The sequence below is a fragment of the Miniopterus schreibersii genome, assembly GCF_964146895.1.
Source record: "Miniopterus schreibersii genome assembly, chromosome: 17".
NCBI classification, from domain to species: Eukaryota; Metazoa; Chordata; class Mammalia; order Chiroptera; family Miniopteridae; genus Miniopterus; species Miniopterus schreibersii.
This window is the reverse complement of record NC_138117.1, coordinates 44,055,274-44,078,660: the sequence shown is the minus strand read 5'-3', so window position 1 is coordinate 44,078,660 and position 23,387 is coordinate 44,055,274. Positions and strand designations below refer to the sequence as shown.

Genomic DNA, 23,387 nt, shown 5'->3' with positions numbered 1-23,387 from the left:
AGGGAATTCTCACAGCTGCTTTACTGCTGAAGATGTTGCCAAGCTGGGTTTATTTTGTTTCCACAGGATGAAACAGAGTGGTCTCCCTTGGGGACCAACACCTGCAGGGCCTTTATGAGGCTGGGCTCCAAGCTCACTGGCTCTGGGGTCCCAGTCAACTACCAGGTGCCTGTGGGGCGGTACCCAGCCATCTGTGGGTTCGTCCCGCCAGTGAAGAGAAGGAAGCATAGGGCCAGCACTCACCGCAAGGGGCAGCAGCGTGGCCACGCGGTCGGGGGAGCTGCTTAGCAGGAAGGCCCGGCTCTCCTTGAAGGGGACGTCTCTGCTCATCTTCTCCAAGAGCAGCTCCAGGACCTGTGTGCTGAGGCTCGGCTCCACCGCCATTGCCCGCCACAGGGTACAGGTGAGGCTGGAGCAGGGGAGAGGATGGTCACCTGAGGCCACTGCCAGCCCCAGCTCCACGCCCCACACATGCCCACCAGACTCAACTCTAGCCAGGCAGGAAATGGTGCCCTGACCTTAGATCTAAACTCACCCCTCCTCTGACCCTAGGGGTCCATAAACAGAGAGGGCTGAGTGGGGTGGTGAGAGGGGTTCCCGGAGGCACCTACGAACACCTGTCCCACAGCAGCAAGCAGCACATGGCCAGAGACCAGGCACATGGGAAATCAGTCTGTACGTGAAATGAGCAGATGCAGCCTGCAGACATTGGTGCTCAGACACATAGGAAGCGGCTGTGCTTAATGTTAATGTGTGTACAGAGAAGTGACAAACTTCAAATACCTGACAGAGCTGGAAATTCTAAAAATAGACAAGAGAACCAACAGCTCTTTAGGAATGAAGCGTAGCACTGCACTCGGTGGACACATGTGCAGAGAAGAGAGAAACAGTGAACTGGAAGACAGATGCAAGAAATCAGCATAACCCAGCGCAGGGAGAGGCTGCGGTAGGGTCCAGAAGATGGAACCAGAGACAGGTCTATGGACACTGACCTGCACCTGAGAAGCAGAAAGAAAGCCTGAAGAGGAGCAGGCTGGAAAGTATCCAGAACTGATGCCAGACACTGACTCGGATTCAGGAAGCTCAGCACTTCCAGCATAATAAAAGAACCCCCGGGGTGACGGTGTGGGAGTGGAGTGAAGAGGTCCACCTGGGGGTTGGGGGGAAAATGATTATCTGTAATACTTTCAACAATAAAGATTTTAAAAAAAAGGACCCATGGGCCCCAACCTGGAACACACACAAGTCAGCAACAAGGGATGTCTCCTGCCCATCCAAGAAGAGCACATGGCATCCCTCAGAGAGAGCTCCAGTCAGATGCCAGGAGCGAGAGACAGCACGTCCTCTTACACACAGGGAAAGAAAAGTTGCTAAACTAGAATTCCAAACACTGCAAACAATAGTCAAGAAGGCGGCCTGGCAAATCCATTTCAGACTCTGGCTGGTATGGCTCAGTGGTTGGCCATCATCCTGTGAACCAGAAGGTTGCCAGCTGGATTCCCAGTCAGGGCACATGCCCAGGTTGCAGCCTCCATCCCCGGTGGGGGCAGGAGGCAGCCGATGGATGTTTCAATCTCACATCGATGTTTCTCTCTCTCTCCCTCTCCCTTCCACTCTCTCTTAAAAAACACACACACCACCACCACCCCCCAAAACCCAAATACATTTCAAATAACAAAGTGCAGTGTTTTCAGCAGCAGACCCTCAGTAAGGAAATCCTGGAGGATGCACTTCAAATGGGAGGAAAGTGAGGGGCTGAGATGCAGAGTGAGGTGCAAAAACTAGGTGGCCCAGTGGAGAGACATATGCCGACCAGGACGGAGAGGACACACTGCAGGTACATGGACAGTGGGCAGTTGGGCAGCCCATCCACATGGGTACTGCTGTGGGAACGAGTGGGAGTGCTGGGCCCAATAACACCTTCCTTGACACTGAGACCCGAACTTCAGGTGATTTCATGTCATGAAACATTATGCTCTTGATTTCCTCCAACCACTGATAGGTGTAAAACCTGTTTTAGCTCACAGGCTGTGCAAAAATAGGTGGCAGGTGAGATGTGGGGCAGGGCTGCATGTGCCAACCCTGACCCAGGACAGCCCACTCCAGCCAGAACCAGCGTGCCCACAGAAGGCCATGTGGCCAAAAGGAATGAGCAACCTCGTGTGTGCCAGAGACAGCACGTCCCTCAGGGCTCCATCCACCATATCCCCCACATCACCGCCTGACCCAGTGAGGGCCTCCAGGCCCCCTGTGAGTGATGCCCCCAAAAACTGAAGGAAAGGGATAAACAAAGCCACTTGCAGACACCACCACAGATACCACCGCAGGGACCACCGGAGCTGCGGTGATGCGGGTGGTGTGTGGAGGGGCCTGGAGGGAGGCGCCATGCAGGTACGTCCCTTGTGCCCACATGTTCATTTTTAGGATGACCACTAAAAGAACAGAAGCAAAAAAAGTAACTGAGTGGAAAAAAGGAAATTATAAAAAAGACCCCGTCAATCTAAAAAAGAGACAAGAAGGAGATACAGAAAAAAGGCAGGTAAGACAGAAAAAATAAGACTGGACTCAGGCCCAACTGCATCAGCAAGAAAGCGCAGGCCCTGAGATGGAAAAGCGGTGTGATGACCACGCAAGGACAGAGGGTGCTGGCAGTGTCACAATGGTAGAGGAGCCACCAGGCAAGTGATCAGCTAAGACGCACCTATGAGCAAAGGCCTTGCCAGTGAGGAGAGGCGCTTCGTCAGGTGACGCCCAGGGAGCTTGTGCAAAAGCAAGGCTTCTATGGCCCAAAATTCAAAAAGCACGGGGTCTCCAAGACACAGTGGGCCTCCACCAATGACGGCGAAAGCATAGAAAGGCAGCACCAGCAGCCCTGGGACCACAGCAACGGCCACCCGGAGGGCCACTGCGGGAGAGGAGGCGGCAGACAGGCAGGATGGGGCACTGATGGGACTGGGAGTACGACATGGGGGATGGGAACCCTTTCCTGGCTTGAAGGGAGGGCCAGGCCCTAGGGGTCTGCTCACAGACAGTGGTGATACCCTGCAGAGGACAGGCCAGGAGAAGTGAATGGCACAGCTCGTGATAGTGAGCCCAGGTGCCCACTGAAACGTGAGGCAGCCTCCAGCACACAGAGGAGGGCACAGCGACACTGGGGCAGGGGTGTCTCCCACATGCCTAGGGCCTGGGATCTCCCTGGCTCTCACAAGGAGTCGTCAAGCACAGAGGCAGGGAGGGGCTGGGGGCGCAGGGCACCACACTAGGGTAGGAGGGACCCCTGTGCCTGGTGTCACCCCAGCAGGCTGGTAGGCACCCAGTACCTGTCAAAGGGTAGGGGGCTGCCCAGGAGGCTGGACACCACGGCCACGCAGTGTTGAGATGCCAGGATGTACACGCTGTGCTGTGCGGACTGTAGGACATGCTCCTCTCGGGTCTCCTGAAGCTTAGAGCGCAGCACGCTTATGATCTCGGGTACCTGGGGGGGTTAGGCACCTTGGTCAGACCCAGAAGCAGGACAGCCCTGGGGAGCACCCATGCCAGGGGCCATCCATATGGGGCCATGGGGAGGGCAGCCCCAGAGCTGCAGAGCCCCTCAGCAGATGTGGCAGAGGAGGCAGCCTGGTGCCCTCTGGGGTGTGTGGAGCACCCTATTTAAGGAGACCCAGCCTCTGGTGTATGGGCTGCCCACACAATCGCCAGGTCTGACCAAGGAGGTGGGCAGTGGGCTGGGGGCTGAAGGACAGAAAGGGAGACTAATCAATCCCCAGACTGAGAAGGGCAGGAGAAGGAGGGCCATGACCCCCACTGCAGAAGCCAGAGATGGGGCAACCAGGGCGAGGCTGCAGGCAGCCGTCCCCCAGCCTGGAGCCTCCTCAGGGCCCATGGGGCTGGTGGGCGGGAACACATCCAGCTCCACACCCTGACTGGCCTCCAGCGGGCTCAGCATGGCTTGAAGGCCCTGTGACAGGCATGGCCTCATCATTCTGGGTCCCTGTACCCAAGGCAGTGCCGTCCCCAACCACAGGCACCCCCGCTGCCGTACTGCACACCTAGAAAACACCTTAGTCTGAGGTGAAAACAGAGGAGAAAAAGCTGCAGGGACACGGTCCCTGGGACAGGGCTGCTGGCAGACCGTGCACTCCGCCAACTTCTGGGTCCCGGGCAAGGCTGCCTGATAGGACAGCAAGAAGGGGCTGGCCGTGGCTCAGGCATAGAACCTCCCAGGCCAGCCCCCACCTGCTCATACAAGCAGTGTACGGTGTGGGGTCCTCCCCAGTGCAGGCCGGAGCCCCAACCTCAAGGCCAGGTGCTGCCACTGTCACTCCCTCTCTCAAAGGGTTTGTGAACATACTGACACCTCAAGTACAGAACAGGGATTAGCTCTTTCTCCATGTCCCCCTTTCAAGGACCTAGGCATAGCCATGTCTCCCGGACCAGATGGGTCTGGGACTCCTGCAGCCACCATAGGCTCTTCCTCTTGGCCATAGCCCTCTGCTTTAGTCTGGGTGGTCTGGCAGGAGGAGGTACTGAACTAGGATGTGTGCTTCCTGCACAGGTGGAGCCAGGGTCTCCCTCCTCAGCCTGCCAGTGCTGCGACGTCTGCAGACAGACCTGTAGGGATCTTGCCATCCATGTTCCTTGCTGACACAGGCACACACTGTCTCCTGGGCTCTTGGCAGTGAGGAGGGCTGTTGTCCCCTGAAGTCACGCAGGCTGGTGACTGTGAGTGGACACCTAACTGAGCACTCAGTCACTCCTGTGGTCCTGGGCCAACTGCACTCAGCCATCTGTCTGCATCAGAGTCAAGACCAACCAACATTTTCAGACAGCTGTCCACTCCGACAGGCCTCAGTGCCTGGGATGCTCTGGTCAGACACCCCCTTTTCTCAAATGTCAGTGAACCCACTCTTTCCCCTTCTCACTTGCATTTTGCTTCTCTGGATGTCGGCTCTTTCCCTGAGCGCTGTCTTGTCACAGGTATTTCTCATTGGTTCAGTGGGTTTACCTGTCTTCTCTAGTATTTTCTTTGCTTTGGCATATTTTTTCCAACAGGGTCCACTGGTGCTTGGAGCAGCTTGAATCTGTGCATCAGTGAATGGTACCAACAGTGTCCTGGCACTTGGATGTGGAGGGCTCTTGGCTGCTGTCCACACTAGGGTCCACCCAGTCCCAGGACAGGGACCTGTGTGGTGGCTGCCCACTGTGTGGGGCTTTTTTTGTACACTGCGCCTGCCAGGGTGTTCCAGGCTCACCTCTCCCAGAGACTATGGGGGGATCTTTCCCTTTCTGAGGTGTAACCCACATGTACACAGTTCACCCACGGTAAACATACAACTTAGTGGTTGCCAGCATACATACAGGGTTGTATAGCCATCACCACTATCAATTTTAGAACATTCCATCACCCCCAAAAGAAGCCTCACACCCTCATTTCCCTCCCAGCCCCTGGTGACCACTGATCCACACTCTGTCTCTGGATTTGCCTGTTCTGGACACTACATGGCCTTTTGTATCTGGCTCCCCTCACTTTGCTGTGTTTGCAAGGCTCACCTATGTTGCAGAGTGTCAGTGCTCCATGCCTTTCTGTTGCCAATGAAGTTTTATTGTACAGATGGGCACACGTTGTTTATCCACTTATCAATTGATAGACATTCGGGTTGTCCCAATTACTTGGCTGTCATGGTACTGTTGTGACACCTGTGCACAAGCCTCTGTGGGCATGTTTCAATCTCCCCAGGGTCATACTGAGGGGTGGGATGGCTGGATCCTGTGGAGACTGTTGAACTCTGAGGAGCTGCCAAAATGTTCTGCAGTGGTGGCTCCATTTTCCTTCCACCTTCTGTTTTCAGCGGGGTCTCTTCCCTCCTACTGCCTTGGCCTCCTGTCCACCTCTCCAGGCCAAGAGGCCCTTCTCCTACTCCCTACACAACTGAGGGGAGGAGCCTGCTGAGCGGCCCCGCCTTGCCCTCTGTATTTTACGATGTGCTCTATTTTATGGTCATGGGTCGCATGTCACTTGCTAGGACCACATTTTCTGATTCAATATCAGAGGAAGTGTCCTCCTGCCAAGGTCCCCCTGCCAAGGTCTCTCAGGGCAGCAAAGGAAATGGTGGCCTGTCATGACCCCTGTAGGTACAAGACACTAGAGGCAACGTTACACTGAGACTGAGTGGCAAGTGGCAAATCTGCTCCAGGATGAGCCTCGGAGGCAGGAACACCACACCACTTGTCTGTGAACCTGGGCTGGGAAGGAGGCAGCTCACAGCCTTTCCCACAAAAGTCCAGAAGCCAGCTTAGTACGTGGGGCACCTACCTTTACCAATAGGGGGAACCCAAAGCTATAAAACTCATAGAAGAAAACAGGAGAAAGTTTTATGACATTGTATTTGGCAATGATTTCTTGAACACTACACCAACAGCAAAAACAGACATGGTGCGATGTCAAACTTTTATGCATCAAAGGACACAATCAACATAGCGAAAAGGCAATATACAGAATAGGGGAAAATATCTGCAAATCATATACCTGACAAGGGGTTAATATCCAGAACATACAAAGAACTCCTACAAGTCAGCAACAATAAAACCAAAACTTTTGTCTACACTATATAAAGTACTGCTGCAAATCAGTAAGAAAAGCACAGGCAACCCAGAAGAAAAATAGGCCAAAGCCTGGTATCCTCACAAAAGAAGATGTTGGAGTAGCCAGTATGGGTGTGTAAGAAATGCATGAACTGATGTAAAGCCATTGCACATCCATCAGAAAGAGATCCACCCCACGCACTCTGGGAGCCACCTGACCCTTGGAGCCTCCAACCTCCATTCAGCTGTCGCTTCACATGTCTGACCCAGAGTTGAGCCAGTGCACATTTGGGGACAAGTTTGGGGATAGCCACCCGCGCATGCCAGCAGAGGATGTGGAGCTGGTGGTGTGTGAGGGTTGGCAGCACCTCAGCAGCCTCTCTGGGGCCAGCCCACTGTGGGGCCCTCTGTGCAGGCACCTGGTACCCTCATGGCCTGAGACCTAACCAGCTTCCAGTTCTACGCCGCTCAGTGCATTTTCCTTTGCTCACCTTACTTTCTGAGCAGTGACTTTTGCCAAATTCTAACCTCAATCCTCAAACAAAAGAGAAGAATTTGTCTCTATCAGGCCCACAAGGAAAGGGGTCAGAGCAGTGAGGGTCAAACCCCGCAGAGCAGGGAGCCCCACCTTATCCAGCCCCACCTTGCCCCACCAGCCCATGCCAACCTTCTCCAAGAGCATGCTGCCCCGCTCCTTCAGCAGGCAGTTGATCATGACGGTAGCAGCTCGGGAGCAGTTCTTGTCAGGGTCTCCCAGGCTCTCAAACAAGGTAAGCAAGAGGTTGATGAGCTGATCTGGTGGGAGGCGCTTCGCAATAATCTAGGAGGAGGTCTGTGTGTCAAAAGAACAGTGGAAGGGCTTCCGGACATAGCCTCTCTGGGAGGGGCCAGCACCATTCCACCTCAGGTCCCTGCTCCAGCTTCCCCACTCTCTTCCTGGCCCAGTGCTCTCAGGAGCTCCTTTGGGGTGCTAGGGGCTGTGGCCCTTTCACAGGAGCCCCAACTCCCCACTGGAGCCTGGTCAGGCTCTGGGTATAGCCTTTTGAGGACCCCTGGAAGGTAGTCAGGGCCCTGACACTTGGGGTGGGCTGGGAGTGGCCCTGGAGGAGCAGCCACTCTGGAACTCTCTAGGACAGTCAAGAGCAGAGGGCAACAGGTCCCACCCTAGACAGCCCAGCCAGAGGCCAACAGGACCCTCCACTCCCCCACCAGCCCAGCCATGGGCTCCTTTCATTCTCCCCTGAGCACAACTGAGCAGCCAGAAGCTAAGGCAGATTAAGCAGCATGAAGGCTGAAGGAAAACACAACATTGGGTACCAGATGTGAAAGCATAAAGGTGGTGAAATATCAACAAGTCTGATCCCAACCACGAAGTTTCCTGCTCCGCTGAGAACTCCCGAGGTCGGGGTCTTTGCCTTCCAGCATCCAAGTCCCCATAAAACAGGCCCTGCTTATCCCCTTCCCTTCCTGCTTCTGAGGAGAGAAAGCCTCGAGATGCTATTTCCAACACCAAATGGAATAACAGAACTGCCCTGGCTTGGGGGCTCATGGGGTGGACCAGGGGCAGCTTTCTCAACCCTGGGAGTCAGGAGGGTGACAGAAGTGGTGCTGGGCAGAGGTGGTGCCACACAGCTAATTCTCTGAATGAAACCTGCTGTGCTCCCATCCCTGTGCCCCACCCCACTGGCCCCAGGCTGCACCCCATCCCAGTGCCCTGCAGGACCCATGAGACGCAAGGTGTTCCTGCAAGAGTTTCTCTCAGCCCAGACAGCGACCTTCTCCCCTCTGTGGACTGCCTTGCAGGTACCTGAGCTATGCTGTAGCAGCTGTGGAAGAGGACAGCAGGGTCCGGGTGAACAAGGCCGTCTTTGAGGGTGAGGAGTTGCTCAGCCACGTCATCCCGGTAGTCACGGGAGAAACCTGCGAGGCAGGAGGGAGTGTGGAGCTGGGCAGGGCCTCCCTGGCCACCTGGGGCCCCGGTTCTGCTCCTCACCCCTCCAGCACCTCTCCCAGCCAGAGGCTCACCCTCATAGCCCAGCTGGAGGTAGAGCAGAGAGTAGACACAGCTCACGGCCTCCTGGCGGGTGGCAGGCCACAGGTCCGCACACCGTGGGGAGAAGAGGCCGACGAGAAGGCCCAGGTTGTGGAAGGGCACCAGGGCCTGGAGAGGAGGGGGTAGGAAGTGCTTTGGGGAGGCTGGGGAGGATGGCCAGAGAGGGAAGCTGGGGTTCTGGGGATGTGGGAACGGGCAGGTGCCGCTGTACCACTGGGACCCAGATATAAACCCTGTGGCCAGCATGGCCCCATTGAGGCCTGTCCCCTGCAGGGGAGACCCTGCTACCCCCAGTGTTGGCTCCACCCGGCTCAGCTCTGACCATGAGCAGTCTCCTGGGGTCCCTAAGAGGGGACACCTGTCAGGCTGGCTGGCATGTGTATGCTGGGGGCTGATCAGGAGGCAAAGATGGAGCCCCCATAGCCAGCAGAGGAGGCAAGGCTCAGCTGATTCCACCAACCCCCATGGGAAGCCCCCTCCCTCAGAAGGCAAATCCCATCAGGTGACAGAAACTGCATGAGACCCCCCCCTTTCATCGTCACTGGGTCTTGGTCCTGTTTTTTCAGAGCCCTTTCTTCTCTCCTCAAATACTGAGCCTTGCGTCCTCCTGCCCCGCACCTTTCAACACCAGTTACCACCCCACCTCACACCCCTCAGCCTTCCTGCCCCCACTGCTCCCACCCTGGATCTGGGGTAATCAGCGTGGGGATTAACAGGAGGCTAGAGTGTTGGGAAAAGGACCCTGAGGAGAAGGTGCTGTTTGTCTTAGCCAGGTCGGACAAACTTGACACAAAGACAAACTCGAGTTGGATCAGGGTCCTGTGAAGACCGACCACGAGAAAATCTGAGTGGTAAAAGCCCGTTCATGAGGGCACAGAAGGCAAGAGCTATTGGGAGACACATGGAAGATCTGGCCACATAAAGAATGAAAGTTTGGGTACATTTTTAGAAATAGTCAAACACCAAGAGAAAATGCCTACAGCCATCCTGATAGATGAAAAAAAGACATCTGACAACATCTAGTCTGTGCTCCTGACAAAAGTCCTCATTAAAGCCCTGGCCAGGTAAATCAGTTGGTTAGAGAATCGTCCCAATATGCCAAGGCTGCAGGTTCCATCCCTGGTCAGGGTACATACAAGAATCCATCACCCGGCCGGGCGTGGCTCAGCGGTTGAGCGTCGACCTGGGATCCAGGTGATCGGGGTTCGATTCCCAGTCAGGGCACATGCGGGCTCAATCAATGACTCTCTCATCATTGATGTTTCTGTCTCTCTCTCCCTCTCCTTTCCTCTCTCTGAAATCAATAAAGATATATATATAAAAAAAGAATCCATCAATGATGCAAAAATGAGTGGAACAACAAATCCATGTCTCTGTCTCTCAAATCAATACATTCAAAAATAAAAGTCTCATTAAAACAAACAGGGTGCCCAGCCAGGCGTGGCTCAGCGGTTGAGCATCGACCTAGGATCCAGGCGATCGGGGTTCGATTCCTGGTCAGGGCACATGCCCAGGTTGTGGGCTGCAGCCGATCAATGACTCTCTCATCATTGATGTTTCTATCTCACTCTCTCCCCCGCCTTTCCTCTCTCTGAAGTCAATAAAGATATATTTTTAAAAAAACAAAAACAAACAAACAACAAAAAAACCGAACAGGGTGCTGCTGAACATGAGAAAAAGTAAACATGGCCCTGCAGGTGAAGCCTCTGCTCAGCATCAAAACTACCCAAAGCGGGACTGACCCTGGTTGTGTTCCCAAAGTGCTAAATGAAGAAGGGACTCAGGTAAAAGTATTAGGAGAAAAGCCCAAGTCCCCAACATCTGTAAACTATGTGCCTGTGTATCTGAAAAGCACAAGGAAACTCATTAGAAAGCTCATTAGAAATAACAAAGGAGTCTTGTAAACCAGCCAGTTACTAAGTATCCAAAAATCCAGTTTCCCCCATACCAGCGATAAGTAGTAATTAGGTTCAGTTGAAGAAAGAGTTACACTGACAAACACAACCACCCCTGTGAAAGCCCGGAAACACCCATCCTCACAGACGCTGCTGGCTCAACTCCTTAGTCCATGGATCCCATCACAACCACAATGAGAATGTCAGGGCTGTGTCACATGGACCCCAAACCACCTGGATTAATGGCCTTGTAAGGACATCTGTGGAATTCTGGAAGAGCATAGGGTAGGCACTGAAGTCTTACTGAACATTAAAACACACACCCCTGTAGCTCTTGGGGCAAGTTCTGACCTCCCCTAGTATCTGTCTGCCTTTTCCACAACATTCTGTGTGGCCAGGCTCCGTCTCTGCCCAAACTGCTGCTTCCACCTCCAATGCTCTCATTTCCTCCTCATGCCTGCTCCCCAGCACACTTTCCCTCCCTTGGGGAACATAACACAAATCAGTCCTGACTGATGCATGAGCTCCAAATGATAAAGTTGCCTGTCAGACTGAACTCTGAGTGGCCAGCCCTGAGGACACTCCTGGCCCTGACTGGCCCTCTGTCCCTGCCTTAAGAAGGAGCATGGACACTCTCTGGAATGTGGGATGAGCCCAGGAGGTGGACCAAAGACAGCAAGAAAGCCTGATGGGCACTTTGTGATGTGAGGGCAGCAAACATCAGTCACCAAGCATGGGATTTGGGAATGGGATGGCCAGGAAGGGGGGGGGGGGCAGCTGTGCGGTCACCACCTGTTACTCACACTGACATGTAGATGCTCCAGGAAGAACTGCAGCAGGCAGGCACTCAGGCCAAGCGCCCTCGCCCGCTCATAGCCCCGAGGGGACTTGATCCATGGGCTCAGGTGCTAGGGAAGAGGGGGGCTTCACACAGGTGCCAGCTTGGGAACAGCCCAGGAGGCGGGAGCCTGTACACCGTGGGCAGGTCAGTGTCCCTGTCAGGCCACCCTTCCAAGCTTCGGGGGCTAGTGGGCCAGATCGGGTGGGTCACCACCATTGCAGCACACCGTTGCCCTGTCTCTGTCCTGCTGGCCTGGATCATACACATGGCCACCCCAGGTGGACCCAGAGCAAGCTGGGCCTATAGAGGTACCAGGTGTTCCCAGGGAGGGAGATAGCATGACGACCACCTGCCCATCCCGCTGTCCTGATAGCCCCAGATAATCAGAAGCTAACATCTGGGGCTCCTGCAGGGTCTCTGCATTCCAGCACCACAAGATGAAGGAAACACGGGAACAGGCTCCAGGCCCCACTTGGGTGAGGACCCACCCCAATCTGCATACCTGCCTACAGACTCTGCATTGCAGAAAGCACCAAACAGCCCCTGTGTTGCCCCAGGGCAAGGAGGGCCCTGAGACATAAACGTGGGCTGGCTGCCAGGTGCCCCCCCACCCCCGGCCTGGGCAGTGCACACCCGCTGCACACCTCCACCATGATCTGCAGGCCCTGGGGGGTCATGTTCCGCTGAAGGATGCTCCTAAGCAGATCCTCAAGGGCATGCATGGTGTCCAGGAACAGGGACTAGAAGGGAGGAAAAGAGGCGCCAGCCCCACTGGTGACCCTACCACCCACAGCAGGCTCTTCTCTGCCCCCCATGGACACGGGCAGGGGGTGAGGGCACGCGGAGATACCTCCCGGGAGCCATCTTCCCTGTCAGGCTCGGGCAGCACGGCCATGATGCTGTGCAGACAGCCGTGGACCATGTCCGTCCGTGCCTGTTGTTCCAGCTCTGGCTCCAGGGAGCTGAGCTGCGAGTTAAGGGCTGGGCCTGTCTAGCTGCCCCAGTACCCTCACCCCAGGAGCTGTGTCTGGAGGAAAGGATACACCAGGTGGGTGCAGGCGAGCATGGCCTTCTTCCGAATGGGTGTCCGCAGGGAGTCTGGGGGCTCCGCCTTGATGAAGTCCTAGGGGGTAGCACATGACTCAGCCCTGGGCCAAAACACCAGCTCTCCTCCCCTTCAGGCTCCCATCAGGTGAAGGCTTCTGGTCAAGCTCGATGCCAAGTAGGTGCTGGGGCCCTCGCTGCACGTGCCCCGACCTCCCCAGGCCCACCTCCTCTCGTCTGTCAGTGCCCTCCAGCCACCCCAGGACCCACCAGGCCCTGCCATCCTCACCATCATCTGGGCCACCAGCTCTGCCTTCCGCGAGAAGTGGAAGGCACCGGCCTCTGTGCTGCTGCAGAGCGCCTGGCACACCATGCACACGCTCTGGACGAGGCACAGCTGCAGGGCTGGGTCCTGCAGGGACAGCGGGCTGCAGGAGACTGCCAATAACCACTCCCCAACGCAGCTCTGCCCTAAGGTGGCGGCCACTGCCTCTTGGCCCATGGGGCTGAGCCCAGAATGGGTGGCTGCCCACAGCAAGAGGCCAGACCACATGCCCCCTGTTCGTCAAAGCCACAAGGACTAAGAGGCCTCCCGTGAAGGAACCTTGAGGCACTCAGCTCTCTGCCTGGCACAGCCCCTGGGGTCCCTGGGTCATGGCCTTGGGCGGACAACTGCAGGCAGATGGCGCACTCTATCCCCGTGTCCCCTGCACCCTGGGGTGTGGCTGGAAGGGTCCCCCAAGGTGGAAGAAGGAAGGAGACCCAAGAAGAGCCCCAGCAGAGTGGGGCTGCCTCCTGCCTGTCCCTGCAACTTGGCCTCTGGGGGTTTGGGGAAGACGGTGAGGACAGCTGTCTGGGGGACATGGATAGTGCCTTGTCCCTGCTACTCGAATGGGCTCAGAGTGGGTGGGGGAAGACAACTCTCAGGACAGCCCCTCCCCCGGCCAACCCCAGAGGACCAGAGGATCTGTCCTCAAGGGGAGGGCTGATGGTCGCAGAGAGGGGCTTAGTGCCAGAGTTAGGTTTAGGTCCAGGTTAGTGACAGAGGTTCCAGAGAGGAAACATGTTAGTGAGGCCAGAGGCCACAGTCACTGGCTTTAGAACTCAGCCCCTTCCCAGGAATCACAGAGAGGTCAGCCCTATGAGCATCAGGGCGCAGAGCCAGGAGGGACTGCAGCCCACAGCTCTCTGCAAACCTGCCACCAAACCTGCCGCTGTGGCTGAAGTGGCAGGAGGCCCCCCTTCTTCCCACCCACCACCCGGAGCCCAGGTCAGAACAGGGGAGAGGCTGTCCCCATGGACAAGGACCAGGGAGCCCAGAGAGCACCCCCCTGGCTCCTGCCCCTGAAGCTCATCCCAGCCCAACAGAGAGAGAAAAGCATAGTCCGTGCTTATCTCCTATACACTGTACCTTGGTCTCTACCTTTATTCCCAGAACCTGAACAACAAAAAGTGAGAGGCATTAAAACGTGAGGTGGTGGCATTGGCGCCCTCCCCCCATGCTGGCCCAGGAGCCCACCTTGGTGCTGAAGCACTGAAACATGTTCCGCAGGATGTCGGGCTCTGCCCTGGCCAGCACCAGCTCTCGGGGGGCCTGTGCAGCCACGTGCCCATAGCACAGAATCAGGGTGCCCTTCACTTTCTCTATGTCGTTATCACTCCGATCCTGAGGTGGGAGTGGGGGGTAGCAGGACTCAATCACACAGTTAACCCCACCCCCACACATAGGAGGCCCCCCATGCAACCCCCAAGTCCCTCTGGAAGCTGGCAGAGCTGCCAGCAACATCAGAGACTTAACTCAACGACACTCAATCCCAGGGAGAGTCCCTCCATTGGGGACAGCAGGACAAGCCACACTTAGGCTCTTTGGGGACCAAGGGACAGAGACCAAAGGTCTAAGTAGGAGACTAAGGAGGGAGTGTCAAGCAGGAGGAAGATCTGCGGAGCCGAGCCAGGGTCCCTCCGTATTCAGGGCCTGCTCACACCTGCATACACAAAAGTGTGCGCCGGTCCTGCACACCCATTCCAACCCTGAGATTCTGTGACTGGGACAGGCACTGGGAGACAAAACAGGGAGGGACAAGGGCACACAGCTCTCCTGAAATGGACTTTGGCAAGAATGCAGCCTCCACCGGCCACCAGGGGGCAGATGACAAACAGCCGGTAGATGGGAGAGCAGAGGAGGCAGCTCCCATCCCTGCTGCCCAGACTGGGGGAGGAGGGCTGCATGCCCCTTGTCACCAGCTGGGAGGGAGCCCACACTCAGTAGCCTGGCCCACAAGGAAGCAGAGACTGGATGCAGCTCCCCACCCCATCCCCAGCCTGCAGGGCACCCTGAGCCCAGGATGCCCACCCACCCCCAGGATCTCAGAACCCAGGCCAGTCCCACTAGACCTCCTCCCCAGCCTGACTGCTATACCTTAAAAATGTTGAAAATGCCGATGGATTTTCTGAACACATCTGACCTCACGAAGTCTTCCAGCTGGGCCAGGGTGTCATCCATGTGGGAGATGGCACAGATCCCAAAGCAACAGGCCAGGCCCTGGGGAAGCACACGGGGCACTCACGCTGGGGAGGGGACAGGCACAGCGGCAGGTGTGCGGGCAGATACAGAAGGATCATGCATTATGAATGCACAGTGCACACACGTGCACACACCACATTGCTGCACCTGTGCACAGCACACACGTATGCACACATACTCATGCTGGCTCAGTGCCTGAAGACACTGAGCACTATAAGCCAGCTGTGGGTCTAGGGATTCCTGAACATGGGGGGTGGGGGCAGGTGCTGGCACCTCACGCTCAGCCTCCTCCTGGTATCTGGCCGTTTCCAGCAGCTCCTGCAGAAGTTTCCTCACCACGTCCTTACTGGAAGCAGCACCCAGGGTGGTCCCCACGCATTTATACAGGAAGTTCTGCAGCAAAGCCAGGGAGCATGCTGTGCTGATGCCCAGTGGAGGGAGGCCCAGCACTGCCAGCCCGATGTGGGAGGGACTGTCAGGAACCCATGGTACTGGCTACTACATGAGAGGGAATCTCCCAGGCACTAGCCACTATGAGGTGGCTCACAGGCCTTCTTTTCCTGGCTCTGCCAGAGTCACAAGGGCCACCAGAGATAGGCTCAAGCAGCCAGTGACAGAGAATCAAAGCACAGGAATTTGGGCCTAAGGACCATGCCCAGAAACCTCAGCAAGCTATCCCCCCACTTTCTTCTGGGGCTCCTGGGACCTTCTCCTGGGGTGTCTCGTTGTAGCAGGGTAGCTGCTTGCACATCTCTAGACTCAGCTGGCAGATCCATGTGTTGTCAGACACAACAGGAAGGCTGTCTCGAAGGAACTGCGGACAGGAGCAGCAGTGAGGGCTGGGAACTCAGCCTCCACGGGTCAAGGCCCAGGGCTGTCAAACAGTGACCTCAGGGTGGTTCTGTGCCATGGCTCTGAACGGTGGGTGACCTTTGAGTCCAGGCAGGTATGCAATGGGTTAGGGATGCAGACAGCTCTGGGCTAGGCAATGGACACAACAGAGGTTGCCATGGTCAGGGCAGCTCAAAGCCCCTGTAATCTGGCTGTCACAGCAGGGTGGGCAATCTGTGAGGGCAGATAGTCCTCACTCCAGAGACACCCACCTGTCCCTCCCCCAGCCGTGCCACTAGGTCAGGCTAGAAAGGTAGAGCCCCCGAAGCTCTCCCCACCCAGGCCAGGCTACTCCTCAGTCTCTTCTCCCTTCTCTCACCATCAGCAGCTTTTCCTCCCATTCCTTCTGGGACAAGGTTTCCTCAGTATGTTCTGAAATGACAGTCACCAGTCAGCCTGGCAGGCCTATCACAACCGACAACAGTGGAGTGTGCAGAGTACCCAGTCCAGCCCCACTCAGCAGCCCCCTCCTGGCCCAGGTCCCATCCCATCTTCCAGAGCACAAAGGAAACCCAGAGTGGGCCCACACCCCAGGTGCTCCCAAGTGGCACCAGCAAGAGCACCTTTGACCTGTTGTCTAGACCCTTCCTGAACCACAGTGGAGGCCACTTCTTCCCACTTACAAAACCCTGGTGCTGTCCTGACAGGTACAATGGGGTGGTGCCTGCCCACCTCCTGGGGCCTCACCGTCCAGGTACTCCAGCAGGAGGGGGATGGTTGTTGCCCACCGCTGACCCAGCAAAGGGTGGATATCCCGATGCAGGACGTTCAGGAGGCACAGTGAGGCTGCCCCTCGGCCATCCCCCAGGTAGGGGCGTGAAGACACGGTCTGCGGAGGCACAGATGGGAGCTCGCGCTCATGCTGGACCACAAGACCACCCACGAGGTGCTGGGGTGGAGGCAAAGAGCCCTCCAAGACAACAAGCTAGCCAATATCCAAATGGGAGTGCCTAACTGGGCCCCACTGAGAGGCAGTGTCCTTTCCTGCATTGTGATAGGGGGAGGAACGGGACCCAGGGACAGAGGGGAGAGCCCACTCCTTTCCTGACGTCCTTCGCAGGGTGCCGCACCACTTACCAGAAGCCTCGTGGCTATGGCATAAGGAGATGGCAGGGTCACTGCAAACAAGACAAGATTCTCAGGAGCCACCACCTGGTGTGGGGCAGGATGGGGTGCAGGGACGGGGCTAATAAGGGAAAGGGCCTGGAAGGGTGGCCACACGGCGTGGTCAGGGGTTGGGGGTAGGATCCGGGCTGAGTCAGGGTCTGGGGACTCACCGCTGCCATCATACTGGATGAGGAGGGCATCAGCTCCCGCCTCCTGCCTCTTCTGGGCCAAGTGCACCAGGCTCCTGCAGAGCGGGGTCAGAGCCCCGGTGAAGCGCACAGGGGTGAGGAACTCGAGCAGGTATGGCCAGAGGACCTGGGGGCAGTGCCATGGTCTGTCTCAGTAGTGCGGCTGCAAGGGTGACAGCCTCGGAGAGGATCTCACCCACCCCACCCCACTGGCACTGCAGTGTTCTAGAAGGTTTGCCCAGTTTAGTAGGCACTCGGCTGAGGGGCCAGGAAGGGTGTGGTCACTCACAAGGCAGGGGCAGGGGCAGGGGCAGGGGCAGGGGCAGGGCTGCACACTCACATTGTTCATTCTGTCCACAGTGGTGCTGACCAAGTAGAGGGTACTAATGCTAATGTCACGCACGCTGTCGGCCGGGGGCTCCTCCCCATTGCCGGGCTTCTGAGGCTGGGGGCGGGGGAAGGAGCACATGGAGCACCACAGGGCATGCGCCGTTCTCCAAGGCTACCCAAGGTCGTGGGCTTTGGGCCCTGAGAACACAGCCTGTATGGGGACTGGAAAGACCCTGCCCAGCCACCACTGAAGCGACACCCATGTCATCTACCACGGACAGGAAATACAGTCTGTGCTAAAATCGCCCAAGAAAGCAGGCTCACCTGGCTTAGGTTTAGTCTCCAAAGTAAAGGAAACTCTTAGAATTTCCTGTAAGCCACTGACTGCCTGACAAGTAACTTCATCCCTGACTCCGGCAATGCTGACACCTGCAGAAATGCGAGGGCCTTCCTGCAGACAAAACTACCTGAGAAGACTCCCACTTTCACCAAGAACAGACTAGAACCTGGAGACAGTAAGCGGCGTTCCTGGAAAGGTTACAAGCAAGAAAATGACCAGTTTTCTAAAGGATTTGCCTGGCCTCCTGCTCATTATTTGAAATACCAGCACTTCACAGAGAAACTGCACTGACTGTGGAGATTATTAACACTTCTCACTTAGAAATCAAAGCCCATTAGAAAAACTACAGATACTTAGGCCTTGAATAACAACTTTTAAAGCTCACTCTAAAAGTATACCAAATAGTCTGGCTGGTGTAGCTCAGTGATCAAGCATGAACTATGAACCAGGAGATCAGGGTTTGATTCCTGGTCAGGGCCCATGCCTGAGTTGCAGGCTGAATCCTTAGTAGAGGGTATGCAGGAGACAGCCGATTGATGATTCTCTCTCATCACTGATGTTTCTATCTCTCTCTCCCTCTCCCTTCCTCTCTCTGAAAAATCAATAAAAACATTTTTTAAAAATAAAAATAGAGTCTTTGCCTAACCTGCTTCTGGACCAGGGCCTTGGAAAAGTAGGCTGTAGTGCGCATCTTGGTAATGTCTGAATGCACCCAGCACCAGCAGAGGGGACCACAAGCTGTGGGTTGCTGATAGCTCCAAACAGGGAAGTCAAGGCCGGTCACAAACACTGTCTGACATTGGCCTGTATCCAGAGACCATCCAAAAAGACTGAGATTCCTGGCATATCTACCTAATCCATAGAAACAAACCCAAATAGGCAGCCAAAATGGGGAGACAAAAGAAAACAAGCCCCAAATGAAAAAACAAGAGAAGTCTCCAGAAGTAGAGCTAAATGAAATGGAGATAAGCAACCTATTAGATATAGAGTTCAGAATACTGACTGTAAGAATGCGCAACATGAATAAAGGTATGGAAACTATGAAGGAAATTAAGAATGACATAGAAGAAATAAAAGAAACATTAGAAGGATTAAACAGAAGATTAGTGGAAGCTGAGGAACGGATCAGGGAATTAGAAGACAGGGTAGAGAAAAAAATCACTCAATCAGAGATTCCAAAAGAAAAAAAACAATGATAAAACAGGAGGACAGTCTAAGGGAGCTGTGGAACAACATGAAATATAACAATGTTCACATTATGGGAGTACCAGAAGGGCAAGAGAATAGGCAAGGGATAGAGAATTTGTTTGAAGAAATAATGGCAGAAAACTTTCCTAACCTGATCAAGGAAAAAGTCACACAAGTTCAGGAGGCACAAAGAGTGTCAAGCAAGAACCTAAAGAGGCCCATGCCCAGACATATCATAAATAAAATGCCAAAAATTCAAGACAAAGAAAGAATATTAAAGGCAGGTAGAGAAAAGCAATCTGTTACCTACAAAGGAACTCTCATAAGGCTGTCAGCTGACTTCACATCAGAAACTCTACAGGCCAGAAGGGAATGGTATGAAGTATTCAAGGCAATGCAAAACAAGGATCTGAAACCAAGACTACTCTATCCAGCAAGGCTATCATTCAACATAGATGGTGAAATAAAGAGCTTCCCAGACAAAAAAAGGCTAAAGGAGTTTATCACCATCAAACCAGCATTGCAGGAAATGTTAAAGGGACTGCTATAATAAGAAAGTAGAAATAGAGAGAGAAACATAGGCATAAAGAAATAAAATAGCAATAAATAAGCACCTATCAATAATAACCTTAAATGGAAATGGATTAAATGCTCCAATCAAAGGACATAGGGTAGCTGAATGGATAAGAAAACATGACCCAAATATATGCTGTCTACAAGAGACCCACCTCAGAACAAAAGACTCACATAGGATGAGAGTGAAGGGATGGAAAATTTTTTTAATGCAAATGGAAATTTTAAAAAAGCTGGGGTAGCAATACTCATATCTGAAAAAGCAGACTTCAAAATGAAGACCACAAGGAGAGACAAGAAAGGTCACTACACAATACTAAAGGGATCAAACCTACAGGAGGATATAACCCTAATAAGCATATATGCACCCAATATAGGAGCACCTAAGTTTATTTTTAAAAAACTTCTGGAGGACTTTAAGGGAGAGATTGAGAGCAATACAGTCATAGTTGGGGACTTTAACACCCCACTGACATCATTGGATAGATCTTCTAGACAAAGAATCAACAATGAAACAGTGACCCTAAATGACACAAGAGATCAGATGGATTTGACGTTTACAGAACATTTCATCCCAAAGCTGTACAACATACATTCTTCTAAAAAATAGATATTCCCAAAGATAGACCACATGTTAGGTCACAAAACAAGTTCAAGAAGACATAAATCATATCAAGCATCTTCTCGGACCACAATGACAAGAAATTAGAAATCAATTACAATAAAAACACTAAAAACCATTCAAACACATGGAGGCTAAACAGCATGTTATTAAACAATGAATGGGTTACCAATGAGGTCAAGGAAGAAATAAAAACCCTCCTGGGAACAAATGAAAATGAACAGAAAACAACCCAAAATCTATAGGACACAGTGAGAGAAGTCCTGAGAGGGAAGTTCATAGCACTGCAGGCCTCCCTCAAAAAGCAAGAAAAACTTCTAATAAACCATCTAATCCTATAATTTAAAGATTTAGAAAGAGAAGAGCAAGAAAAGCCCAGAGCAAGTAGAAGGAAGGAAATAATAAAAGTCAGAGTGGAAATAAATAACCTAGAGACTAAAAAACAATACAACAGATCCATGAAACCAAGAGCTGGTTCTTTGAAAAGATAAAGAAGATTGATGAACCTTAGCCAGACTCATCAAGAAACAAAGAGAGAGGACCCAAGTAAACAAAATCAGAAACGAAAGAGGGGAAGTAACAATTGACCCCGCGGAAATACAAAGGATCATAAGAAAATACTATGAGCAACTATATGCCACCAAGCTGGATAACCTGGATGAAATGGACAAATTCCTAGAAACATACAACCTTCCAAAGCTGAATCAAGGAAGAGTCAGAAAACCTGAATAGGCCAATAACTGCTGATGAAGCTGAAGCAGGAATAGAAAACCTCCCAGCACACAAAAACCCTGGACCAGATGGCTTCACAGGGGAGTTTTACCAAACATTCAAAGAAGAACTAACACCTACCCTCCTCAAATTTTTCCAGAAAATCCAAGAGGGAGGAACACTTCCAAGCTCTTCTTACAAGGCCAGCATTAGCTTAATTCTAAGACCAGATAAAGACACTAGAAAGAAAGAGAATTACAGGCCAAAATCCCTGATGAACATAGATTCTAAAATCCTCAACAAAATATTAGCAAATAGGATCCAGCAATATATTAAAAAGGTCATACACCATGACCAAGTGGGATTTATTCCAGGGATGCAAGGCTGGTATAATATTCGCAAAACAATAAATGTGATACATCACATAAACAAACTGAAATACAAAAATCACATGATCGTATCAACAGACACAGAAAAAGCATTAGACAAAATCCAGCATCCATTTTTGATAAAAACTCTCAGCGAAGTGGGAATAGAGGGAACTTACCTCAACATAACATAGACCACATATGACAAACCTATAGCCAACATCATACTCAATGGGCAAAAACTAAAATAATTTCTCCTAAGAACAGGAACAAGACAGGGGTGTCCACTTTCAGCACTATTATTCATCATAGTACTGGAAGTTCTAGCCAAAGTGATCAGACAAGAAGAAAACATAAAAGACATCCAAATTATTTGCAGATGACATGATATGGTACGTAGAAAATCCTAAAGACTCTATCCAAAAACTACTAGATTTAATAAATGAATTCGGCAAGGTAGCAGGATACAAAATTAACACCCAGAGCCTGGCCAGCGTGGCTCAGTGGTTGAGCATCAACCTAGGATCCAGAAGATCGCGGTTCAATTCCAGGTCAGGGCACATGCCCAGGTTGTGGGCTCTATCCCCAGTGGGGGGTGTGCAAGAGGCAGCCGATCAATGATTCTCTCATCATTGATGTTTCTGTCACTGTCTCTCCCTCTCCCTTCCTCTCTCTGAAATCAATAAAGACATAAAAAACAAAATAAACACCCAGAAATGGATGGCATTTTTATACACCAACAATGATCTCAGAAAGCTAAAAAAAAAAAAAAAATCCCATTTACCATTGCAACAAAAAAATTAAAGATACTTAGAAATAAACTTAACCAAGAAGGTAAAGGACCTGTACTCTGGACACTGAAAACTACAGGACACTGAAAAAAGAGATAGAGGAAGATGTAAACAAGTGGAAGAATATGCCATGTTCATGGAGTGGAAGAATTAACATCATTAAAATGTTCATACTACCCAAAGCAATCTATAAGTTTAATGCAATCCCTATTAAAATAGCAACAGCATATTTCACAGATCTAGAACAAACACTTCAAAAATTTATATGGAAACAAAAAAGACCCAGAATAGCTTCAGCAATCTTGAGAAATTAGAACAAAGTTGTTGGGATCACAACACCAGATATCAAGTTATACTACAAAGCAACTGTAATCAAAACAGCCTGGTACTGGCACAAGGACAGACAAAAATCAGTGAAATAGAACAGAGAACCCAGAAATTGATACAAGCCATTACTCTCAATTAATATTTGGCAAAGGAGGCAAGAGCATACAATGGAGTAAAGACAGTCTCTTCAATAAATGGTGCTGGGAAAATTGGACAGGTACATGCAAAAAAATGAAACTAGATCACCAACTTACACCATACACAAAAATAAACTCAAAATGGATGAAAGACTTAAATGTAAGATGTGAAACCATAAAAATCCTAGAAGAAAACACAGGCAACAAAATCTCAGACATCTCTTGTAGCAATATGTTTGCTGATCCATCTCCTAGGGCAAGAGAAACAAAGGAGAAAACAAACAAATGGGAGCATCAAAATAAAAAGCTCCTGCACAGCAAAAGAAACCATCAATAAAACAAAAAGGGAGCCCACTGTATGGGAGAACATATTTGCCAAGGACACATCTGATAAAGGGTTAATATCCAAAATATATAAGGAACTCATAAAACTTAACAAAAGGAAGACAAACAACCCAATTAAGAAATGGGCAAAGGACTTGAATAGACACTTCTCCAAAGAGGACATACGGATGGCCAAGAGACATATGAGAAAATGCTCAACGTCGCTAATCATCAGAGAGGTGCAAATTAAAACCACAATGAGGTATCACCTCACACCTGTCAGAATGGCTCCATCAACAAATCAACACACAAGTATTGGCGAGGGTGTGGAGAAAGGGAAACCCTGGTGCACTGCTGGTGGGAATGCAGACTGGTGCAGCCACTATGGAAAACAGTATGGAGGCTCCTCAAAAAGTTAAATATGCAACAGCCATTTGACCCAGTGATCCCACTCCTAGGAATATATCCTAAGGATCCTGAAACACTAATCACAAAGAACTTACGCACCCCTATGTTCATAGCATCGCAATTCACAATAGCCAATATCTGGA

The 23,387-nt window shown here is 52.3% G+C and overlaps 1 protein-coding gene across 12 annotated transcripts in view; it reads right to left on the bottom strand.

The window, feature by feature from the left end:
• The window catches only part of MROH1 (maestro heat like repeat family member 1), a 57,016-nt gene that overhangs the window by 6,342 nt on the left and 27,287 nt on the right, over nucleotides 1–23,387 (bottom strand). For 6 of the 12 annotated variants that reach the window (XM_081116534.1, XM_081116545.1, XM_081116544.1 and 3 more), the window contains 20 exons: nucleotides 17,466–17,570; nucleotides 17,108–17,252; nucleotides 16,908–16,948; nucleotides 16,518–16,659; nucleotides 16,150–16,202; nucleotides 15,646–15,753; nucleotides 15,213–15,332; nucleotides 14,835–14,957; nucleotides 13,935–14,081; nucleotides 13,827–13,853; nucleotides 12,705–12,827; nucleotides 12,415–12,494; nucleotides 12,222–12,333; nucleotides 12,016–12,111; nucleotides 11,334–11,438; nucleotides 8,608–8,743; nucleotides 8,390–8,502; nucleotides 7,250–7,402; nucleotides 3,321–3,475; nucleotides 244–409 (listed from right to left, as the gene is read on the bottom strand). In XM_081116534.1, the coding sequence (XP_080972660.1) occupies nucleotides 244–409; nucleotides 3,321–3,475; nucleotides 7,250–7,402; nucleotides 8,390–8,502; nucleotides 8,608–8,743; nucleotides 11,334–11,438; nucleotides 12,016–12,111; nucleotides 12,222–12,333; nucleotides 12,415–12,494; nucleotides 12,705–12,827; nucleotides 13,827–13,853; nucleotides 13,935–14,081; nucleotides 14,835–14,957; nucleotides 15,213–15,332; nucleotides 15,646–15,753; nucleotides 16,150–16,202; nucleotides 16,518–16,659; nucleotides 16,908–16,948; nucleotides 17,108–17,252; nucleotides 17,466–17,570 (2,250 nt within the window). The remainder of the gene's footprint in view (nucleotides 1–243; nucleotides 410–3,320; nucleotides 3,476–7,249; nucleotides 7,403–8,389; nucleotides 8,503–8,607; nucleotides 8,744–11,333; nucleotides 11,439–12,015; nucleotides 12,112–12,221; nucleotides 12,334–12,414; nucleotides 12,495–12,704; nucleotides 12,828–13,826; nucleotides 13,854–13,934; nucleotides 14,082–14,834; nucleotides 14,958–15,212; nucleotides 15,333–15,645; nucleotides 15,754–16,149; nucleotides 16,203–16,517; nucleotides 16,660–16,907; nucleotides 16,949–17,107; nucleotides 17,253–17,465; nucleotides 17,571–23,387) is intronic. The other 6 variants (XM_081116540.1, XM_081116535.1, XM_081116541.1 and 3 more) reach the window with 3 other exon arrangements.